The 22,416-nt window shown below is 40.6% G+C and overlaps 4 protein-coding genes across 5 annotated transcripts; 1 reads left to right on the top strand and 3 right to left on the bottom strand.

Moving 5' to 3' along the window:
• Positions 1-357: 357 nt before the first annotated feature.
• Positions 358-1,121, bottom strand: LOC111228713 (achaete-scute homolog 1b-like). Its single transcript, XM_022754727.1, has one exon. The coding sequence runs from the start codon at positions 1,038-1,040 to the stop codon at positions 426-428; it is 615 nt and encodes a 204-aa protein (XP_022610448.1). The 5' UTR covers positions 1,041-1,121; the 3' UTR covers positions 358-425.
• A 5,229-nt stretch (positions 1,122-6,350) lies between these two features.
• LOC111228591 (transmembrane protein 263-like) lies at positions 6,351-9,592 on the top strand. Of its 2 annotated transcripts, none has more exons than XM_022754571.1 (3): positions 6,351-6,512; positions 7,764-7,834; positions 8,823-9,592. In XM_022754571.1, the coding sequence occupies exons 2-3, from the start codon at positions 7,768-7,770 to the stop codon at positions 9,119-9,121; spliced, it is 366 nt and encodes a 121-aa protein (XP_022610292.1). In that variant the 5' UTR covers positions 6,351-6,512; positions 7,764-7,767; the 3' UTR covers positions 9,122-9,592. The 2 variants fall into 2 exon arrangements, with proteins under 2 accessions (XP_022610292.1, XP_022610293.1); XM_022754572.1 differs by lacking the exon at positions 6,351-6,512 and adding an exon at positions 6,768-6,814.
• Positions 9,593-11,856: 2,264 nt separating this feature from the next.
• LOC111228645 (zona pellucida sperm-binding protein 4-like) lies at positions 11,857-14,347 on the bottom strand. The gene is made up of 8 exons (XM_022754640.1): positions 13,696-14,347; positions 13,284-13,468; positions 13,068-13,165; positions 12,806-12,966; positions 12,522-12,714; positions 12,196-12,343; positions 12,038-12,113; positions 11,857-11,957 (listed from the first exon to the last, which is right to left on the bottom strand). Exons 1-8 carry the CDS (start codon positions 14,345-14,347, stop codon positions 11,857-11,859), a joined length of 1,614 nt encoding a protein of 537 aa, XP_022610361.1.
• A 3,442-nt stretch (positions 14,348-17,789) lies between these two features.
• On the bottom strand, positions 17,790-21,793 carry LOC111228644 (zona pellucida sperm-binding protein 4-like). The gene is made up of 10 exons (XM_022754639.1): positions 21,655-21,793; positions 20,939-21,342; positions 20,263-20,500; positions 19,438-19,622; positions 19,222-19,319; positions 18,736-18,896; positions 18,452-18,644; positions 18,129-18,273; positions 17,971-18,046; positions 17,790-17,890 (listed from the first exon to the last, which is right to left on the bottom strand). The coding sequence occupies exons 1-10, from the start codon at positions 21,791-21,793 to the stop codon at positions 17,790-17,792; spliced, it is 1,740 nt and encodes a 579-aa protein (XP_022610360.1).
• Positions 21,794-22,416: the final 623 nt, after the last annotated feature.

The following is a 22,416-nucleotide window of genomic DNA, read 5'->3' as shown; positions in this document are numbered from 1 at the left end:
CTGATGAAACACTCATCAAACAAGTCCTCTGGAGCCACAGCACCGTCTCTACAGAGCCTGCTGCTGTGTCACGTATTAATTGCACTTATTCAAGCATGACATCAACAGTTCTTTACTTCCAGTGAGTCCAACTCCCTCTTTCTTGTGGGGACTTCAGGGCGACTATTTATGCTCTATGCAACAAGAGGCTCCCTCTCTCTCTCTCTCTCTCTCTCTCTCTCTCACTCTCTCTCTCTCTCTCTCTTTCTCACTATTGCTTTGCTCCTGCAGAAGCAGCCCGCGTGAGGGAGGGAGGCAACAGATCACTTCCAAGCACCGAGGGCGAGACGGATCTGACGCCTTCATCAAGTCTTTGTGAGCATTTCTGAAAGAAGTCAGCTGCTTTTACGCACAGACGCTGCTGTGTGGGGTTGACGCTGTCACTCTCAGTACCTGTCGAACCAGGTTGTAAAGTCCAACAGCTCCTGTTCCTCGGAGCTCAGAGGCTCGTAGCCACCTTCATCTGATGAGTAAGTGGAGTGAGGCGACTCCGGGTCGGCAGAGTAGCTGTTGGAAAGTGTTGGGGATGGCAGCCCGCACTGGAAAGCAGCCGACACGGCGTCATGTTCGTCCAGGAGTTGCTGTAAAGCCCTGATGTACTCCACCGCAGACCTCAGGGTCTCCACTTTGCTCATCTTCTTGTTGGCGGCACCATTGGGCACATGCTGACGCAGCGTCTGGAAACCCATGTTAACCTGTTTGACCCGGTTCCTCTCTCTTTCGTTCCGCCGGGCTACGGCCACGGGCTGCTGCTGAGGGATGGAGTAGCCGAGGCCATTGAAGCTCAGGCGCCGCTTGCAGCGCAGGAGCTCCGGCGAGCTGGAGCGCTGTCTCTTCAGCACCTTGGTTTTGCTTTGGTAGTCGGCAGCGCTGGTGTTGTTGGGGTGCACTGCGGGGACGGCGCAGTCCTGGGCCGGGGCGTGCAGGCTGATGCTGGCGCATCTTTCAGTAAGTCCAAAGGTGAATGCAGTCTGCGTGGTGGTGATGGTTGTAGTTTCCATCTCGCTGACAGTTGTTGACAGTTGTTGTGAAGTGATGGATGCAGGGGGCGAGTGCGGGGCCCAAAGAGTGTGGGACTAGAAGAGGAGGAAGAGCAGAGAGGGTTGGCAGTGCACAGCTCTCGTGTCCTTCGCGTGGGCACCGTGTGGCTAACTCTAGTCCAAGTCTCTCTTCACTGCTTACTCCACGAGCCGATCTGACCCAAACTTTGGCAGCACTCCTCTTTTTCAACACGCGCCCCAACCCACCCCTTTTTTTTTTTTTTTGGAGACGCACGCTTCGTGGCGAGGCCCCGCCCCCGCTGTGTGATTCTTCTGCACGCCGACTCCCCCGGGCCAGGCGCGTGGCTCCGGGAGCTCAATAAACAATCCCGAGCTTTCACTGCGCCGGGAGCACGCGCTGGGCTCATTTACATTCCAATGTCTCTAACTTGAAGGCCCATTGGTCGATTCAAACGGCCTGCAACCGTGCGAAAAGAAAGAAAGGAGGGGAAAAAAAGACAGAGAAGGAAGAAAAAAAGAAGAGAGAATGAAAAAGTGAATGGATTGGTTCTTTGAAATGCCTTTTGAATTTGACAATGTACCCCTGGCAAGTCTTCAAATTATCAGTCTTCCCCCCTCGGCCATCTTTCTCCTCTGGCTCTTTACAATCACAAATACCAAGGACGCTCTCTCCTGTATCTAGGCTACAGCTTTACACAACTAAATAAATTGCAAGCGTGTCTCTGAGCACAATAATTGGCACTTATAAAGCTTGCAAAGGGGCGCGCGTCAATTTAAGAGTAAACATCATGTTTATCACATGCAGGCGTCCGGATCAGCATATTGCAGTTACCTCTCACCTCAGTTCCCCGCAGGTCCACTTTGTTGGCACATGTTTGACGGGTTATCTCTGCAAAGTCTTGTTCAATCCTGTAGGCTCTTAAACTCCTTTCTCTGCTGTATATTCTCTTTTTTACGTTCATGGGGACCACACAGTGAAAGCCAAACCCAGTGCATTTCAGCACCACATCTGACCGGACAGTTAAACACATCTTCCTCCTCTAGTTTTGCATTTGTACCGATTTAAGTCGCATTACGTTTTTTTTTTTAATTCAGACTTAGTTTAATTGAGTATTGTCAAAAGCTCTTCGAAAAACGTTTTGATTGTGGAAAAGTCTCATTACCAGCAAACTCCAGCAGAGCAATAGTGTGTTGAGACGTGAAGTCAGTCGCACATATAATACATATGGGACACTTGCGGCCTCTGGCGGCTAATAAAAGCAATTACTTCCTGCAACTCAAGTTTTGTGCTTTCTTCTGATCTGTTTAATTCATGGAGAGGTGGATTCCCTGACAGCCGGATGTGAATCATTTCTTTCTCTGGGCTGAGACTGCTCTTGACTATGATAAGTCCATATGAGTTCACAGGACACCATAAACTCATATAAACAAGAGTGCTAAAATAAAGAGAAAACTTTCAGACTTCATTCTTCAGACTTTCAGTGTTCACAACAAAATTATAAATCATTTAAAATACTGTATAACACTAGAGATCAGAGTAAATACTAATTTGATCATCTAGCTTGGCCTCTTTTCCCAGCTTTTGAGGCAATCACTCCAATTTGTGATCACTCCAATTTGTGATCATCTTACCATCCCTCAGCTGTGGCTTCTATAAGGGTCGGTGCATGAAGTGTTATTCTTTTGCAGTTGTTCACTTTGTATAAATGAAAAATGCCATCTTATTGCCTAATTTCATTGTCCTTCTTGTGCAAGTGCAAATGTATGTGGAAGTTGCCAATGAACACTGGAATTAATACACAATTCAGGTATGTAGTTATTCATCAATTTATTAATTTGATTAAGGTTACTTAATCTGTTACTTTGGGTGAATATTAAAGGCTACTTATATGTGAAAAGTGAGCATGTCACACGCACACACACGCACACACACACACTTAATTGCTGTGTGCAGGTTACCGTTTATTGTCATTTCTAAAAGGTATTGAGGAGAAAGAGAGGTGAGGGGGTCAGCTTGATATATGGCTGGAACATAAAAGGCTTAGGGCTTGTTGCACAGCTTAACCCAACCAAAATGACTAAGGAACAATGTTGAGTCTGTGTAAATAATGTGGCAACCTAATAAAAGTAGACTGCTAAAACATCTCAGTGATATGTAATATAGTAGACAGTTGACAAATTAAAGAAAAAAACAAGATAAAGTGTAGTAAGGTTAGTAAGGTGTTGAACCAAAACAGCTTCAGTGGTTGTTAAACTGGGTTGAGATCTGGTGACTGTGAAGGCAACAGCATATGATTCACATAATTGTCATCCACAAACCATTCAGTGACCCTTCGTGTCCTATGGATGGAGACACTGTCATGTGGTTTCTCCACTCAGTCTTCAGGTTTTAATTTGTCACCATCTGTATATTCACATACGTTCCATTTCCAAGGTCAGGGATACACTGTCACTTCTGTTAACTCTTTATCTACATATAGTATGTAGTGTATGTAATAGATACTGTATGCAAATATGTGAATTTAATATGTCTGTAAGTCATGAGAACAAGGTTTTTCATGATGGTTCTGAGCTGTATGTATGATGCACATGTGATCAGCTGATGCAGCTGTCATTGTCCTCTCAGACTGAGGCTGCAGACTGGTCCAGCAGCAGCACAGCTGTCACTGTGTGGATTATATGTTGTCATTAGATATTTAGCAATGTTGGACATCCTGAGCTTAATGATCCACACCAGCATCAGCAAACACATCTTATTACAGCACTAATTCAAACGTCCACTGCTCTTATACAAACTTCACGTGAGTGTGTGTATATCATATAGATAATAACAACAGGCAGAAAAGAGCAGAGTTGAAAGAGAGCAGAAAAGTTCTCATAACAAGATGACTGATGTATTTTGGGTATAATTCATGAGTTGATTGTCAACTGATTTCTGTCATTCACATAAAATATGTTAATGTTGAGTTTTCATTGTATTGACTGTTGAACCCTGAAAGTGTAATCAGTATGAGTAAACCACATGGTCTTTTATTGATAAATTACAATTACATGTTATTGCCCTCATACATGTCACAAGTCATGAAATGCAAAATGAATCATCAATAATAATAATAATGCTTTCAAACAAAGTGCAGATTTAGAAATATTTGCAAAGACAATAATGTAATATAATATTCTAGGAGCCATCTGTTAGCTCTGTATTTATGGTTGTTTATATGTGTAGTCTAGGTCAAGCCAATAACGGGTGGTAGTGTAGAGTAATGGGACAGGTGGAGTCTATATGTGGCACAGGTCCAACAGACCAGCTAATGATGAATGGGTGACGGGGAGATCTCACGGTTTTTACCGCTGTCATGCTGGGCACACAAAAGCTGAGCCAGCCATCGTACCATTTCATTACTTTTATTTCTATATAAAAAAGTAATTTACTGTGAACTAAGTTCTTGACTGATCAAAAATGAATTTTGTTTACATGAAATGATAATGCACAATATACCTAATCATAAGCTATGACATACACTCATGTACCTGGGATGAACTGGTATAGCTGCACACCTGGTGGGTCCTGAATGCACCATAGGTGGTACCTCTGTGTACTCCAAAAGTGCTTGATACAGAGGGAATCAAGCAATGGGACATCCAGGTTGATGTGAGATCCTGGATGAGGAGGGCCGTCTCCTCTGCCCCATGTGTCCTCCTCTGAGAGAGGAGCCTCCACTCCTCCCATGAGATCCTCTGGATCAACTTGGCATCAGTCAGGGCGAACATCCTGTGCTTCCATCTAGCTAGGACCAATACGCCTATATGAGACAGCAGGTACATCCAGGGTCCACCTCAAAGATGTGGCCTCATTAATCCGGCTGCCATCCTGTAAAGGCCCTCAGAGCCCTCGGGGCAGGTGAGCAATAAGCCCCTGGCCTGTACATGATACCAACATTGGTAACCCAGGTAGCCGTGTGATAAGCAGCACCAGTGAGCTGTGTGTGTAGGTGATGTGGGTGCGGTTTCCCCTACCTGGCTCTGGAGAGTACCACACCTGCATACCATTACTTCATCAACCACTGTACAAATACTCCGGCCTTTTATCCACTCATCGCCAAATTGTTCAGCAACCACAGTGGTAGCAAGTGCTCTGCAACTTGTCATTTTTTAACATGTTTTTCATATTCCTGACACCCTTATGCTTACACCTATTTTTCGCTCTGTGTCCCAGGATTGAGAAGTGTGAGAACAAACCAAAGGGATTTGATATACTAACATCAAAATAAACATGACTTGAGGAATTATAATGAAATAAACTCACTCAACACACTCAAGATAAAGGTAAAATGACAGAGGGAACCAACTCAGCTGAAGTGCAAACACAGAATGAACTCAGGACACAGAACAAAGAACACTCTAGGCACCTGTATGACCTGCCCAGTTAGCACACCTGTTCTCTTGCTGCTCTTCAGCCCAGCAGTCATGTGACCCCACTTCCAACAGTATGCCTTTATTATCTGTGTAAAAATTTATAAAAATGCCCAAAATAAGAGATTAAGTAACCTTAATCAAATTAATAAATTGATGAATAGCTACATGAATTACAAGACCCCATAATAATTCCAGTGTTCATTGGCAATTCATTCCCAATCAGTTGTGGGCTAGCGGAAAAAAACCGTTATGAATGATGTTCATTATATGAACAGGTTATTTATTTATCTTAGCTCTCTTTAAATCGATGGCTGCAGCCAGCACGTTTGTTCAAAACGCGCAACCTTTACTTTGAAGACGAGCTGTCTCTGTTTCCGGCTCTCCACTTCCTTGTTCAATTTCCATGAGACAAGTTGGATAATGGAACAAACTAACGTTGTGGTGTGCACGTCTTCATTCTGTGGGACAACAACACACGCAAAACGTTAACAGCGTTTAGGCAGCATCAGCTAATGAGTTCACAAACGTCAACATACATTTGCACTTAGCACAAATATGACAATGAAATTAGGCAATACCCCCTAAGCTTGCATTTGTCATTGTACAACGTGAACAACTGCAGAAGAATTATACTTAATGCACGGATCTGGGACTCAAATAAACCTTCATTCCTGAATTTAAAATTAAAATCTCCCGTGATGTGCGGGCACATAAGCCAGAGAGTGAACTAAAAATACTGCACAACCCTAACAGCTATTATCACAGACAATACTCACTTGTGTTGGCATGAAATATGTTTTTTGTAAAGGCAGCCAGCAGCTGGTGCTCCAGTCTGCACACAGTGTGTACCTCTGTTGTGTGCTTTTCTGGGTGGAGACGGAGGTCCTCCTCCAAAAAACAGTAAGAGGATAGACAACACAAAGTCATTCCCCACCACCAGAAGCAGTAGACGAATTATCACAGGCGTTGGAACCTGAAAATCGTTCTGCTCTGGTAGTTTTATGTGCCACACATACCGTGCCGTAGTGGACTAGTTTGTTCACGTTACAAATCAAGGTGAGTGCTGAATTAGTTGGTTGTTGTTGTTGTTGTTGTGCAGTTTGTGTAATGAGAGTCAGCCACGAAAACTTCTGCACAACCACTGGCGTCGCTTATGAAAAACTGAAACATATTATCTTGTAAACCAGCTTCAAAGCAAATAGCAAATAATCTGCTCATGGACTGAGAACAAAACGAACTCAAAGTGAGGCGTGATCATCACATACAAGCCCAGACATTTTTGTTGTTGTGTTAGAGAGTTAAATTTGAACAGGAACTCGACAACTTCAGTGTCCGCGGCTGTTGGAGTTTAACCACCTGTAAGTTAATGTTAGCTTATGTTAACGTAAAGTTAGTGTTAGCCTAAGTTAAGATAAGGTTAACGTTAGTCTAAGTTAACGTAAAATTAGCGCAGTGAGCTAAAGAAATGCTGTACGTTAGCTACTTAGCTCAGGCTAGGCCTTTAGCCAACTAACTTCTTACTTTTATAAATATGTTTAATTTGAAACCTTCATTTCACGGGGTGTGTAATGTTGTGTACCCATCAGTCACTTTTCCTTTCGTGATCTTTGACTTTACTATGCTTTGGTCTGGGCAGATTTCAAAACAGCATGCAACTTTTAAAACTCAAATTCAACTCTCAGATAAAATGTAAAGCTTAGTTCTCAGCTTTGTGGGATCATTTCTATTTTGTGAATATGGAGTAATTACAAAACAAAATACAGTACGGAAGCTGTTAATAATACTACTTAAAACTTAGGGCATCAGTTTAAGTTTAGAAAATCTGTCTCTGCTATGTGTATTTTAACTTGTTGTACAGCTGTGTGAAAGACTGTGAACAGGTCTGCCTTGTTTTGGGATCAGCAGCAACACCCAAAGCAAGCTCCTTTTATTTTCTTAACGCTGTGTACTTGTTACAGCCCCGTTCCTAACATTTACACAGTTAGGGCCAGTTTGTCACATATAAAACACTTTGTCTTTCTGGAATAAATGCTTTTAATAACATATATAATATGCAACCATGTCACAATCACATTGCATTTGAAAGTCAAAGCCACTCATGTATCAGGTAGAATGAGGTGAGACTATTAACTGGTGTGTGAAATACTTCAATAAAAAACTTGTAAGGATGCCAGGGAGAAAATTATTTTGGGTATCAGCATCGTTGTTAGATGTAATTTCCCTACAGATCCCTGTACTTAACTGTATTTGTGTTTATTATGCATGACAGTCTTTTTTGGTAATTGAGTCTGTCATTTACTTTCCCAGAGACATGAGTCAGGCAGAGCAGGTGCCTGAGGACGTGCCTGCATACCTAGAAGATGAGCCAGTAGCTACAGGTAAGTAAAGTTTAATTGCAAAATTCTTTTGTAACCTAGATTTAGCACAAATTATAATCAGAAATGTTCTGATCTCTGTTGAATTAGTGTTTTGAGAGATTTTAGTTGTCTTACTTTTGAATGGCACCACAAGTGTAAATATGTTAAAACCCTGCACTTTTTGACAGTTTTCAGCTTAGTTGGTTATAAAACTCAACAAAACTAAAGGTGCATCCCAAACTTGTGTAAAAGGTAAATTAATGATTCCATGTTTTTGAAAGATCTTTTTTACTTGAATGCTTTCCTCTTCAGTTACCAAACGTCAAGTGTATTGTAATCATTGTGCAAGCATCTAATCTACATTAAGACAAACAAGAGGAAACTGTGTCATGTAATGCTGAAAAGAGTAGCTGTTCCATAGCAATTTTGATGATTAAGTAATCATTTAAGTCATTTTAAAAAAAATGATATTCTATATTTTTGTTATTGTCAGCAAATCCAATGAAAAATACAAAACCACCAATGAACTGATCGTTGTAACAAGTAGAATTTTTACTGTGTAGCTGATGCCTCATATGGCCTATTTCTCTGTCCCATAGATGTCCACTGTAGTTAAAAAAGAAAACACATGAATGAGCCACATTGTTACGCTGGGTTCCTTCTTTGCGATAAACACAGACACTTTAGTTTGTTTTGTGCACCATCCTCCTGCTGTAAATACTCACTGGCACACCAAATGTGTATTAAATTAAAATAGGCCCCAACAAATGATGACACAGAACGGGTAGAAACCTTAGAAAGTACTGAGAGACTGTTTTTTTTTGTTGGACAAGATTAACTAATTTCAAAATCATATGCATCAATCTAACATCATTATCATGGTTGGCATATTGTGTACTATTCATTTGTTAGGTGTCGTACCTCTGCCATAAAACAATCTGAGAAGGCCTCTGAGGAATATGACCAATCATTTGAATCTTAAAATTCAACTTTTGTTGTTTTAAATCAGACAACAACAAGGACCACCCACAGACACAGCCTGGCATGTTCGGCAGGTTGGCGGGGGGCTTGTACGGTGCCACCAAGGGAGCTCTTGGAGCTACGGTGGGCGGTGTGACCTGGATAGGAGGAAAGAGTCTGGACCTCACCAAGACCGCTGTCAGCTCTGTAGTCGCTGTGCCTGCCATGGGAGTGGGGCTGGTTAAAGGAGGAGTGTGTGCCGTAGCCGGAGGCGTGACTTCTGTCGGCTCTGCGGTGGTTAGCAAAGTTCCCATAGGAGGATGCAAAAAGAAGGACAAGTCTGACTGACGGAGAGAGGCGGAGAGTGAACGCACACAGCTGAGTTGTGTGAGCTCACACTGTGTTGTAGGATTCATGAACAGGAAAAGATCTAAAGAGGACTCAAAACTTCAGTGTACTGAACTCAGATACAGTTCAGTGTACACATTTTGGTGAGGGGTCTGTGCTTCATTTATTTCTTTTGTTTGTTTGTTTGTTTGTTTGTTTGTTCGTGTGTGTGTGTGTGTGCGTGCGTGCGTGCGTGCGTGCGTGCGTGCGTGCGTGTGTGTGTGTGTTGGTAAACCCACATTCATACAATTATGTGGCATGGACCTGCAAACCAAGAAGTAACAAAGACTGTCCGACTGTTAAAGGAAAACACACCAAACTATTATCACCTGTGCCTCAAATTGTTCAAAATGTCCATTTTTCATGTTTGATAATAAGCTACAATACTGTTTTCACTGAAAACTGTTGTACTTGTCACATTAGTTAACTTTAGAACAGCTCAGAGTGTAAATGTGCTTAAATTTCACTTGCAAGACAATCAGTGATCAATGATGATCTATAACTGGCATGATATGTTTCTTGAGGATCAGAAATATTTCACACTCCAGTTAATCACTTTTGTTCACAAATGAACAAATAAGTCTGATCAAAGACGTGATTTGAAAAGAACAATCCAGTTTCATATCTAAATCACTTGCTGGCTGTGGGTATTTGTGGGAATTATTGGGACAGTTTCAGTTTTCCTTTGAATTATGTTGCCCTCTGGCTTTTATTTTGTCAGCTCTATGGAAGGCAACTCGTGGGCTACTGTTTATACAGAATCCAATTCACTAAAATAAATATTGTGACACAATATGAAAGTTAGAAGATTATGATTACAGTGAACTTTATTTCCAGTTACAGTGTTAACTGATTCACTGTGACTATGCTAGTTGAGTTTGTTGAATCACATTTTACGCATTACACTTCTTTTGACTAACTATATGTTTTGTTAGTTACTGTGACATGTTGGTTAACATTGTTCTCAGATCAAAGTCTCTTAACATGTCTCCTTGGAAAAATAAAACTGCCATAGACGCTTGATGATGCCATAAATCTCTGCTACTGTACCAAAGAAGTTTAGTTCTCGACCCTAACATTTCTCTAATGCTCTTCCATGTTGCTTAGAGTCACTGTTTACTGTTGTAGCAATTTGATGGCTGGATTTGTGGATGATACAGTCTATATTTCAAGTGTCAGCTACATTTTAAGATGACAAACCTGTGAAAGTACATTTAAGAAAGATAATTAAAAACAATACCGTTTTTGTAAATGTAAAATGTCAAGGCAAGGCTTGATGGATGATTTTGTGGTTGTATCAGTGTTTTATCAGCTTGTCCAAATAAAACATATGCTGAAGGTTGTGTGTGTACTGTATTGTTTTCTGTAAGTTACTAAAGTAGACTTACAAAAACACTTTATATGAAACTACTGTAAAAAAAATTTTTTCTTCTCCTGAATTACCGTAACATTAAAAATTTTGGTTCAATAGTAAGTCCAAAGTATTTACACACATTTTATTTCAGAACCTGATCTGCATCTTCAAACCTCAATTTGTAAATTTGTAAATGTATTTATATTTTGTAGACTAACATTTATTGTTTAAAACAGCTTTAGAATCAATCAAAATATCTATTTTTTTTTATTGCAGTTGAAGATTGTTGAAGTAATGTTGAAAATAATTTTTCTACAGCCAATACTAAAGTGATATTTAATTTGAATTTTTTCAGTACTGTTTGTTTGTGTCTTGGTTGTACAAAAACCTCTACCATATATATTTCATCATGTTAACTGTAATCTTAATCTATCTGTAAATATAAAACTTTTTTAACAGTGTTCTCTCCTCAACTTTAGAAAATAATTCAACTTGAGATTTATGCAAAACAAAAAGATCAGTAGACTGTGAAAAATATTAGTGGGAGAGGAATTTAAAATATTTCATTTTTGAAATGAAATTAAGTGGTGCACAGTTGATAATGTCTGCGATACTGTATTCAGCACACTATTTATTTGAAATAGTGAGGTACAATCTGTTTTAATGGAGAACTGTTTATACTAAATACTACATCCAATTAATACTACAAAAAATATGTAAATGCATTTATAATCAAAAATAAGGATACAGCCCTTTTATATTCCTTCTGAAAATTAGACTTTATCCCTAAATGTTTGGATATTGTTAATACACCATGTCATTATTGGTTAAGTCTGCTGACCAGGTGACACAAATACAGTACTGGTAAGATTACATGAATTTTTATTTTTTATCAGTTTTACATTTATAATAAATTAATTCTGAGATTACATCAAGACAACTACATCAAATGGAATTGCTACCATTTGCTAGTTACAGTAAACATTCATAGAAAAACATATTGTATTTTTGTTTTAGGAGAGTCATTTTAAAACCATAAGTTAAACATTGCTGCCAGCGCTTCCTGTATGTTAGAATGTCACTGACAATTAATAAATAAAATTATAAATAAAATTATATTATCTACAAAAATAATCAGAAAGTATATACAGCATATAAAAGCCAATATTTTTTAATATAAATTTGACTTCAATAGGGGGTCCAGTTCATGCTTTTGACACTTTGACACTTAAGATGTTTGGCATACATTACAATATATGTCAGTTTGAACTTTCACCATGAATAACTGAACCATGTTAATGCTACAGATGTTTTACTAAATGTTTTCAGCCAAATTCTTAAGCTAGGCGCTCTGTGCTGGTTGCTGCACAATGTTCACAGGCCCAACAGAAGCCACAACCTTTGGCTCAGCCGTCCTCTGGTCCACAGCCTGGACATCTCTCCCTACACACAGATAAACAAAGATGGTTAGATTTAAGAGCATATTCCTCCTGAATTCTGCAGATTATAAATTCATTTCTTACTTTTTCTGAAGCATGATGGTTCACAGGAGCGGCCCAGAGCAGCAGTGCACACAGCTGTGCTACAGTGAATGTACACCTGAACAAGATCAACAATGTTGGCAGGGCATTACAAAAATATTTTGCTGCAGCAGTTTCTCATCACTTGATATATTCATTACCTGCTCCTTCAGGGGCACTAATGAGCTGGGGTCCACGAAGGTAAACATTTTGAAAATGAAACGCCTGTAGTGACTTGGGAAGGCCAGACCAGAGGAGTGACCGACTGGAACCAGTGAGGACAAGTAGCGATCATCCCTGTATGGACACCTGTATGGAGAGCAAATTAAATCAAGGCAACAGCAGTGAAATTCAACTGACCGAAGAAGTCAGTGTTTGGTATTCATTTCCCTATTCACTGTTCCTTGTGAGCAGACCTGACCAAAGTTTAAACTAAACTTAAACATGTTGTGTGTAAATTACATGTGTAAATTGGTGTTTTAGTTACCCATCGATCAGAATGTCCCACTGGGGCAGACTATGAGGGTTGGAGCTTGTGGTTGTCCAACAGCGACCAAGAGTCAGGACAAGGTTTGGATCTGTCTTTTCAAGGAGTTGAACCTCCACGTACACAGGGTCCCTCAGTACTTTGGTCACAGGGTAGTCTGCCTCCGTGTAGAAAGAGCTGTAGGCCACATCCACTGTAAGAGCAGAGTTACTTGTTAATATGACGACCAACATTATGAAATGATTTATAAATGCAGCAACACTGCCTGGCTGACACACACTTACATTCATTACAACCCTTTGTGTGGCATTGCCCATTAGCCAACATCAGGTGTACTCGGATGGGTCCCCAAGCAGCAGCTGGTAGAGGAGGATCTTGCAACGGTAATACCTCTGCAACCATAGTTTCAACAGAAGTGCCGATGTACCTACACTGGAAGAGCAATCTGCCAAGAGAAAATTGGCATTATGTTGTCTTAACTTTTATGTTGTGTTTTTGTTTGTTCTTAATTTTAACACTGTAATGCTCTAAAAAATGATCACCTACTCATAGTAGCTGTCCCTGGTAACGGCTCCACGGTCGCCAACTCCTACTTCATATGAGGAGGACATCCTGTTCTCATAGATTATTACACCAGGCTCCTCCTACAAAAGACAAGACAAAATGGCATTTTAGGGTGAAACCATGCACAAGCCTAATTTATAGCTGTTTTCATTTGTTGAAAATAAATACAGAATAGATGTTAGAAAATCAAGGTCTTACCATAATAACAGAGCCACAGGCGGTAACAGGAAACTGGTAGATGGCAAAGTCTGAATTAGAGTCAACGTGTGTGCAGCCCTGACCTTCCCCCAGCAGAGCGACTGACTCAAGGTCAATGTTGGGCAGAGTGGCATCTCTGGCCACTACCACAATAAACTGGGCATCCTTGGTGCACTGGACGGTCACTAGTGGCACAAATAGAGGCATTGATAAGTTGAGTGGTTAGATATTATTGATCAAATGTAAATAGCATAAACATCTTTTTACCATATTGTTTTGACTATAAAAGTGCTTAGAGTTTTTATATCCTCCATTGTAGTTTGCAGTAGTCTATTTAATCAATCAGTATAAGGCAAGCTGAAAAAAGTTAATGTGCTCTTTTTAAAGAGAATGATAGCCCTCAAAAACTCACCTGCTTTTCCAAAGTAGCAATGTCGGCCATCAAAACAGCAGTTTATGGCTTCACATCCTGCAGCAGAGATATCAGGACCTCCACATGTGATTCTCACGCTTTGTGCCACTTCACAACTCTGGGCAGGTGGTTGCTTTGGTATCTGTGGCACTGCAGGGTGCTGTGGTTGAGGGATCTTTGGCTCCTGGGGAGACTGATCATGGAATGCTTGAGGATATTTAGGAAACGTTGGTGGTGGAACAGGCAGAAGAACCTCAGGACGTGGATGAAACTTTGGCGTCTGAGCAGGCAGAAGAACCTCAGGACGTGGATGAAACTTTGGCGTCTGAGCAGGCAGAAGAACCTGTGGGCGTTCAAGAACCTTTGGCGTCTGAGCAGGCAGAAGAACCTCAGGACGTGGATGAAACTTTGGCGGCGGAGCTGGTTGGACCTTTGGCACTTGATTATATTGAGGAGTCTTTGGTGGTGGAGGGAGCAGAACCTGTGGAGGGTCAGGACGAGGAATCTTTGGTGCCTGAGGAGGTGGAGCACCCTTAGACATTGGTGCTGCAGCGTTCTGCCACATTGAGCCCTGAGCCTCTACAATTGTCCAAACAAAACTGCCAAGCAGTGCAAGTGCCACCAAAGAGGTGGCACTCAAACACTTTTCCATGGTTTCACAGCCGTCTAACCTTGGCAGTCCCCAAGTGTACCTCTTATGTGTGCTGCCACATTTATATGTGACCAGACTTGATGTTTAAAAAACCCCACCTCCAAGACCAAATAAACACCAATCAGGGCTTCCCATCTTTCACAAGACACCTATAAGCTTCAGGGGTGTATTGTGTATTATAGTGTTTGTTAGCCTTTTGGCAGCTTCACAAGATCAGTTGTATCGGTGGGACAAGAGGATGAAACACGTGTCCTATCAGATCAGGTCACTAAGGTGGATGACAGTTTGACATTAAATTATTTATTGACAAATCCAACGTTTGGGTCACAAAAACCTTTTCAAAGGTCTTTGCGGCCTGAAGCTGTATTTGTCACCAAATGTTTATTTTGCTAGTGTAAAATGGCGAACATACAGAATTGATTTTGTGATAAAGTTTGCCATAAAAATCACTTGAGCCCAAATCAGGTCAGGCTGTATTTTTACTTGGCTACTGTGTATTCTGTTAGGAACATATTCACTCATGCTTTTTACAACCATGTTGCAGTTTAGTGAGTTTTAAACCAAGAGTTTTAAATCAGCTGTAAGACAAACATGCTGCAATGGTTCCTCAATCTCTAGTCACGAAGACCTTTCTAAATATGCCTCTATACAGTATTGCATAATTATTACAGGGGGGCGGGTTATAAGAAGCACAGTGCTACAAATGAGGTAGAATAAAATAAAATAGAACATTCTAAATTGATTAAAATAATCAATAAAATAAAAATCAGGAGGATGACTTTGTACAATAATTGGTTTTTAAAAGCTTAAAGTAAATTCAAACCCCAAGCCCTGAGAAAGCACACCTATAAAAATGTGTCTTAAATAGGGATTTAAATGAGGATAAGGATCTCGCTTGTCTAATCTCCTCAGGCAGGTTGTTTCAAAGTGCTGCGGCCCTAACAGAAAAGCCTGGTTAACAAGTTGCCTGCAATGGGCTCCAGCTTCAACATTTATTATGTAGGCTGATTTGAGTGATAAGATAGTTAGCTAATAGTAGCTGACTACTAATTAAACACCTCGTCCCAGCTATTGCTAATAGTCAAACATAATGAATGCTTTTGAAATTATATCTAGCCGACTTTGTCATACAAAATAATACGTTTGATTTTACCAAGGTTTCAGACATGATTCAGTTTATGACTACATAGCTGGAAGTCATTGAGCCAACAAATTATCCTAAGTCTTAAAAACTAACATCAGTGCACATCTGGCCAAAGTTATTTAGCTAATAACAAATAGGCTTTTTGCCTGTTTAAGTCCAAACTCACAAATGACACATCAGACATAGGTCCTTTTGGTAATACTACAATAATCTGAATAAAGCACAATGTTTTTAAAATGTAATTAATCACACATATTGAGAAAAATATGACCTTGTATGCAGAGATTTTAAACTTCTGATTAAAACAATAAGTGTGATAACATTTAGTGAATGAAATCAAAGTCTTACAGTATTGATTCTTTTTTCTGGGAGTATTATGGAAACAGGTCTCATACATTTTTCAGGAAAATGAACCTGTTTAGCACATACCTACATAGGATCAGAGGTGGAAAGTAAGAAAATTTGCTCAAGTACTATACTTATACTTTTTTGTATATATCAAGAAAGAGGACTGAGGCTCCATCAGAGGTGAAGAGAACTGAGTCCTCTTTCAAATTAACTCACAATGCAAAAACAACTCAGTATCTTTTCTGTTGGTCCACTTCAAGAGGGATGAGTTTGGTTTGTTTAAAAAGGACTTTATCTGGAAACACCCTAAAATTCTATTGCTTCTGACTGTCTCTCTGAGTCATCATTTCACAATTAAATATAGCCAATATCACAGCACAGTCTTTGTGTTTAACTTAGGGTGTGTTTGGTGATTTTGTCAACAACGTTATAAAATCAGGATCTTAGCAGCAGCTTGGAAATGATTTGAAAGTGACTGTTGGTTCACATGCAGTCTTAATGGGCCGTGTTAGAGTCACTGTTTCACTCGTTCTGTTGTCTGACAAAAGAAATAGCAAAACATTTAATGAGAATGGCTTTATTTGGAATTCAGTTGTGTTAAAATACTGTATATATGAGCACAGAGAGTAGGAGAGAAGCAAACACATAAAGGGCTGAAACTAGCTGACATTAGGCAGAATGCAAATTGTCTAACGCGGTTCAGCCATACACTATGTTTTGACGTGTTTTGTTACAATAATTACTTTTACTTTGGACAATTATAACAGCGTTTTGCCACTAATATGCTGCATTTTTACTAGCAAAAGTAAAATGTCCAATGCAGGACTTTTATTTGTGTTTTCATATTGCAGCACAACTGTATTTTTTTTTAACTTACTGCATATAGAGGGTCTTCCACCACTGTACAAAATAAATCTTTATTGATTGATTTTGCCAATATCATACTTTGGTTTACTGGTATACACTTGGTGTGTTTGCTGGCAAATAGGCTACTGTAAATACACATTGGTGAGATGACATGAATCTTGAGTGAAAATAGTCAGTTTCAAAGACTAAGGCCATGTCAGGACGGTTAGGGCCGATAGAAAACCAACAGCTCGTTTATGGTGAACATTTCGGCAAAAAAGAAATGAATGATAAATTGTTTCATTTGTATCTTTTATATCTATCAGACATTATAAACAAAGTTCAGTATTAATACCAACATTGAACATTTATTACTTCACTGATTCCAAACAATTAATCAAAAAGTCATGTGCTATAGTTTCAGTCCATCTGTTATATCTCCTGTGCATCTTGGAATGACCTGCATTTATTTAGGTACTCTTTTTCAATATAATGTAATCTAAATCAATACCATACATTCTTTGTGGAGCTTAAAATACCTTTTAATTGACATTTTTTGTTAAAACTGTGACAGACAGGAGTTGATTTAACAATATTATTATTTTCAATGCTGTAATTAGTTGTGGTATTGTGCTAGATTGTAATATATTGAGAGATGTTTCTAATTTTCTGTTTGCCTCCCTTATGTAAATGAAGGCTGGTAAAACAAAAGAAACACTTTAATTAATATACATACATACAAAGTGTCAACAAGCACTAAAAAATATGCAAAAATGATTTATTAAGGGTAATTGTATTGTATTGCATTAGACTGTTAAGGTGTTTGAAATAATCTGGTAAGCCATTGTGTTTTGTAAAATGATCTTTCAGAGCACATCATAGCCAACTTTCTTGAATAACCACTTGATGGCAGTAATTTGAGGATCCTCCTGCAGAACACTTTTGGCTCGTTACTAGTCATTTTGCAAATACAAACACAAATATGTACGATACATTGTCATTTTCATTTCATACCACAAATAACTGAGCCATGTTAATGCTACAGATGTTAATAAATGGTCTACTACTACTGGTTTACTAAATGTTCTCAGCCAAATTCTTAAGCTAGGCGCTCTGTGCTGGTTGCTGCACAATGTTCACAGGCCCAACAGAAGCCACAACCTTTGGCTCAGCCGTCCTCTGGTCCACAGCCTGGACATCTCTCCCTACACACAGATAAACAAAGATGGTTAGATTTAAGAGCATATTCCTCCTGAATTCTGCAGATTATAAATTCATTTCTTACTTTTTCTGAAGCATGATGGTTCACAGGAGCGGCCCAGAGCAGCAGTGCACACAGCTGCACTACAGTGAATGTACACCTGAACAAGAACAACAGTGTTGACAGGGCAATATGGACATATTTCATTGCAGCAGTTTCTCATCACTTGATATATTCATTACCTGCTCCTTCAGGGGCACTAATGAGCTGGGGTCCACGAAGGTAAACATTTTGAAAAGGAAACGCCTGTAGTGACTTGGGAAGGCCAGACCAGAGTGACTGACTGGAACCAGTGAGGACAAGTAGCGATCATCCCTGTATGGACACCTGTATGGAGAGCAAATTAAATCAAGGCAACAGCAGTGAAATTCAACTGACTGAAGAAGTCAGTGTTTGGTATTCATTTCCCTATTCACTGTTCCTTGTGAGCAGACCTGACCAAAGTTTAAACTAAACTTAAACATGTTGTGTGTAAATTACATGTGTAAATTGGTGTTTTAGTTACCCATCGATCAGAATGTCCCACTGGGGCAGACTATGAGGGTTGGAGCTTGTGGTTGTCCAACAGCGACCAAGAGTCAGGACAAGGTTTGGATCTGTCTTTTCAAGGAGTTGAACCTCCACGTACACAGGGTCCCTCAGTACTTTGGTCACAGGGTAGTCTGCCTCCGTGTAGAAAGAGCTGTAGGCCACATCCACTGTAAGAGCAGAGTTACTAGTTAATATGACGACCAACATTATGAAATGATTTATAAATGCAGCAACACTGCCAGGCTGACACACACTTACATTCATTACAACCCTTTGTGTGGCATTGCCCATTAGCCAACATCAGGTGTACTCGGATGGGTCCCCAAGCAGCAGCTGGTAGAGGAGGATCTTGCAACGGTAATACCTCTGTAACCACAGTTTCAACAGAAGTGCCGATGTACCTACACTGGAAGAGCAATCTGCCAAGAGAAAATTGGCATTATGTTGTTTTAACTTTTTTTTTTTTTTTAAGTATATTTTTTGGGCTTTTTTATGCCTTTATTCAATAGTACAGTAGAGAGACAGGAAATGGGGAGGCAGAGAGAGGGGGAATGACATGAAGCAAAGGCCGTCCGATGCGGGACTCACCCGGGGCCAACTGCAGCGAGGACTGTAGCCTCTACACATGGGGCGCCTGCTTAGATCACTACGCCACACGACGCCCCATGTTGTCTTAACTTTTATGTTGTGTTTTTGTTTGTTCTTAATTTTAACACTGTAATGCTCTAAAAAATGATCACCTACTCATAGTAGCTGTCCCTGGTAACGGCTCCACGGTCGCCAACTCCTACTTCATATGAGGAGGACATCCTGTTCTCATAGATTATTACACCAGGCTCCTCCTACAAAAGACAAGACAAAATGGCATTTTAGGGTGAAACCATGCACAAGCCTAATTTATAGCTGTTTTCATTTGTTGAAAATAAATACAGAATAGATGTTAGAAAATCAAGGTCTTACCATAATAACAGAGCCACAGGCGGTAACAGGAAACTGGTAGATGGCAAAGTCTGAATTAGAGTCAACGTGTGTGCAGCCCTGACCTCCCCCCAGCAGAGCGACTGACTCAAGGTCAATGTTGGGCAGAGTGGCATCTCTGGCCACTACCACAATAAACTGGGCATCCTTGGTGCACTGGACGGTCACTAGTGGCACAAATACAGGCATTGATAAGTTGAGTGGTTAGATATTATTAATCAAAGAAAATAAGTAACAAGACTACAGCCATGTAAGTGACTATTTGAGGGTTATATGTGGTATAGCTCTGTTAATATTATCATGCTAAGACGCTCATAATGACAATTTAAATATGTTGATGTTCACCATACTCAACAGCTTAGTTTAGCATGGCAGAATGCAAACATTTGGTAATTAGCACCAACTAAAGTACAGCTAAATCTGATGGGAATGACAGTTTTACAGGTATTGGACAAAATGAAATTTTCACCTGATGGTCAGAGCAGAATTTTATACAGCAAACGTTTATCAAAGTTAAACACATCAAAGAATAATTTTAATAATTTCTTGTATTGTGCTGAAGGATGCCAAATCAGGTGATATCTTGGCCTCATTAGTAAGGTAAGTGTAATATTATGAGTATGATACAAGGTAACTGAGGAAAAGGTTCTAAAAGCTTAACCAAAGTACTGCATCATATTTTTGAAAACAAATAATGGCAAATACATAAAGTTGAATGTACAATAAGATTTATGTCATCCATTGCTGATACAAATGATACAGTATTTACTGAATATAATCAGAGAGTAATAACAGCCAAAAACCCACCTGCTTTTCCGAAGTAGCACTGTCGCCCATCAAAGCAACAGCTAATGGCTTCACATCCAGCAGCAGATATATCAGCACTTCCACAGGGGACTCTCACATTTGGTGCCACCTCACAACTCTGAAAAGAAGGCTGCTTTGGACCAACGGGCTGGTAAATGGAAGGTTCCTGTGGAGATGTTGGTGGTTTCGGTTGCTGCGGATCATATGGTTGCTGTGGTAGAAGGACCTCTGGCTCCGACTTATAATTGGAGAATCCTCGAGGATGAAACTTTGGTGCTTGAGGAGATTGAGCACGCCTTGGTGGAAGAGGAGGTGGAAGAACCTGTGGTTGAGCAGGTCGGGTCTGGGGTATATTAGGATAAAGAGGAACCTTTGGCGGCGGAGGAGGTTGGATCTGTGGCGTGTGAGAATATTGTGGAATCTTTTGAGGCGGAGGAGGTTGGATCTGTGGCGCGTGAGAATATTGGGGAACCTTTTGAGGCGGAGGAGGTTGGATCTGTGGCGCGTGAGAATATTGTGGAACCCTTTGAGGCGGAGGAGGTTGGATCTGTGGCGCGTGAGAATATTGTGGAACCCTTTGAGGCGGAGGAGGTTGGATCTGTGGCGCGTGAGAATATTGTGGAACCCTTTGAGGCGGAGGAGGTTGGATCTGTGGCGCGTGAGAATATTGTGGAACCCTTTGAGGCGGAGGAGGTTGGATCTGTGGCGCGTGAGAATATTGGGGAACCTCTTGAGGCGGAGGAGGTTGGATCTGTGGCGTGTGAGAATATTGTGGAACCTTTTGAGGCGGAGGAGGTTGGATCTGTGGCGCGTGAGAATATTGTGGAACCCTTTGAGGCGGAGGAGGTTGGATCTGTGGCGGGTGAGAATATTGTGGAACCTTTTGAGGCGGAGGAGGTTGGACCTTTGGCACGTGAGAATATTGGGGAACCTTTTGAGGCGGAGGAGGTTGGATCTGTGGCACGTCAGAATATTGTGGAACCTTTGGAGGTGGAGGAGGTTGAATTTTTGGATAATGAGGAAATTGTGGTGAAGGAGGTGAAACCTGGGGTACTTGAGGTCGTGGAACAGCCTTTGGTGGTGAAGGAGGTGAAACCTGTGGTACTTGAGGACGTGGAACAGCCTTTGGTGGTAAAGGAGGTGAAACCTGTGGTACTTGAGGACGTGGAACAGCCTTTGGTGGTGAAGGAGGTGGAGGAACATATTGTTGATCACGATATGGAACAATCGGTGGTAACTGACCATGCTGAGGAGACCTTTGCGGTGGAGGAGGTTGTGCCTGTGCCATTTGATTGTACTGAGGAGCCCTCAGCGGTGGAGAAGGTTGGAACTGTGGAATTTGTTGGTATTGAGGAGTCTTCGGTGGTGGAGCAGGCTGATGGGTCTGTGGTGCCTGAGGAGGTGGAGCACCCTTAGACATTGGTGCTGCAGCTTTCTGCAACACTGAGCCCTGAGCCTCTACAATTGTCCCAACAAAGCTGCCAAGCAGTGCAAGTGCCACCAAAGAGGTGGCACTCAAACACTTTTCCATGGTTTCACAGCCGTCTAACCTTGGCAGTCCCCAAGTGTACCTCTTATGTGTGCTGCCACATTTATATGTGACCAGACTTGATGTTTAAAAAACCCCACCTCCAAGACCAAATAAACACCAATCAGGGCATTATGTAATGTTTGATAAGCCTTTGGCTGCTTCACAAGATCAGTTGTATGGGTGCAACATGGGGCTGAAACACGTGTTTTTCCTATCAGATCAGGTCACTGGCGTGGATGACAGTTTGACATTAAAATATATATTTGCAAGTCCAACATTTGGGTCACAAAAACCTTTTCAAAGGTCTTTGCAGCCTGAAGCTGTATTTGTCACCAAATGTTTATTTTGCTATTTTGTGTTTTTTTTTTTTTTTTTTTTTTTTTTTTTTTTTTTTTTTGCAAATGCACAATTACTTGATTTGGTTTAGGTAGCAATTTGTCTTACAGCTATAACTTAACAGTCAAAGGTTTAGATGACACTGAGACGGAGGACAAGACAGAACACTTGGGACATCTATATCCTCAGAATCTGTTTTGACATAATAGTTTTGACATACTATGCCAAATTGTAACTTCATTTTACCTACCGAAATAGACTGGTGGTTGCAGTAGCAGATAGATTTG

This window comes from Seriola dumerili, unplaced genomic scaffold (assembly GCF_002260705.1).
Source record: "Seriola dumerili isolate Sdu_G_001 unplaced genomic scaffold, Sdu_1.0 BDQW01000219.1, whole genome shotgun sequence".
Taxonomy (NCBI): domain Eukaryota; kingdom Metazoa; phylum Chordata; class Actinopteri; order Carangiformes; family Carangidae; genus Seriola; species Seriola dumerili.
Note: the sequence above shows the minus strand (reverse complement) of the source record. Positions and strands in the feature narration are given on the sequence as shown.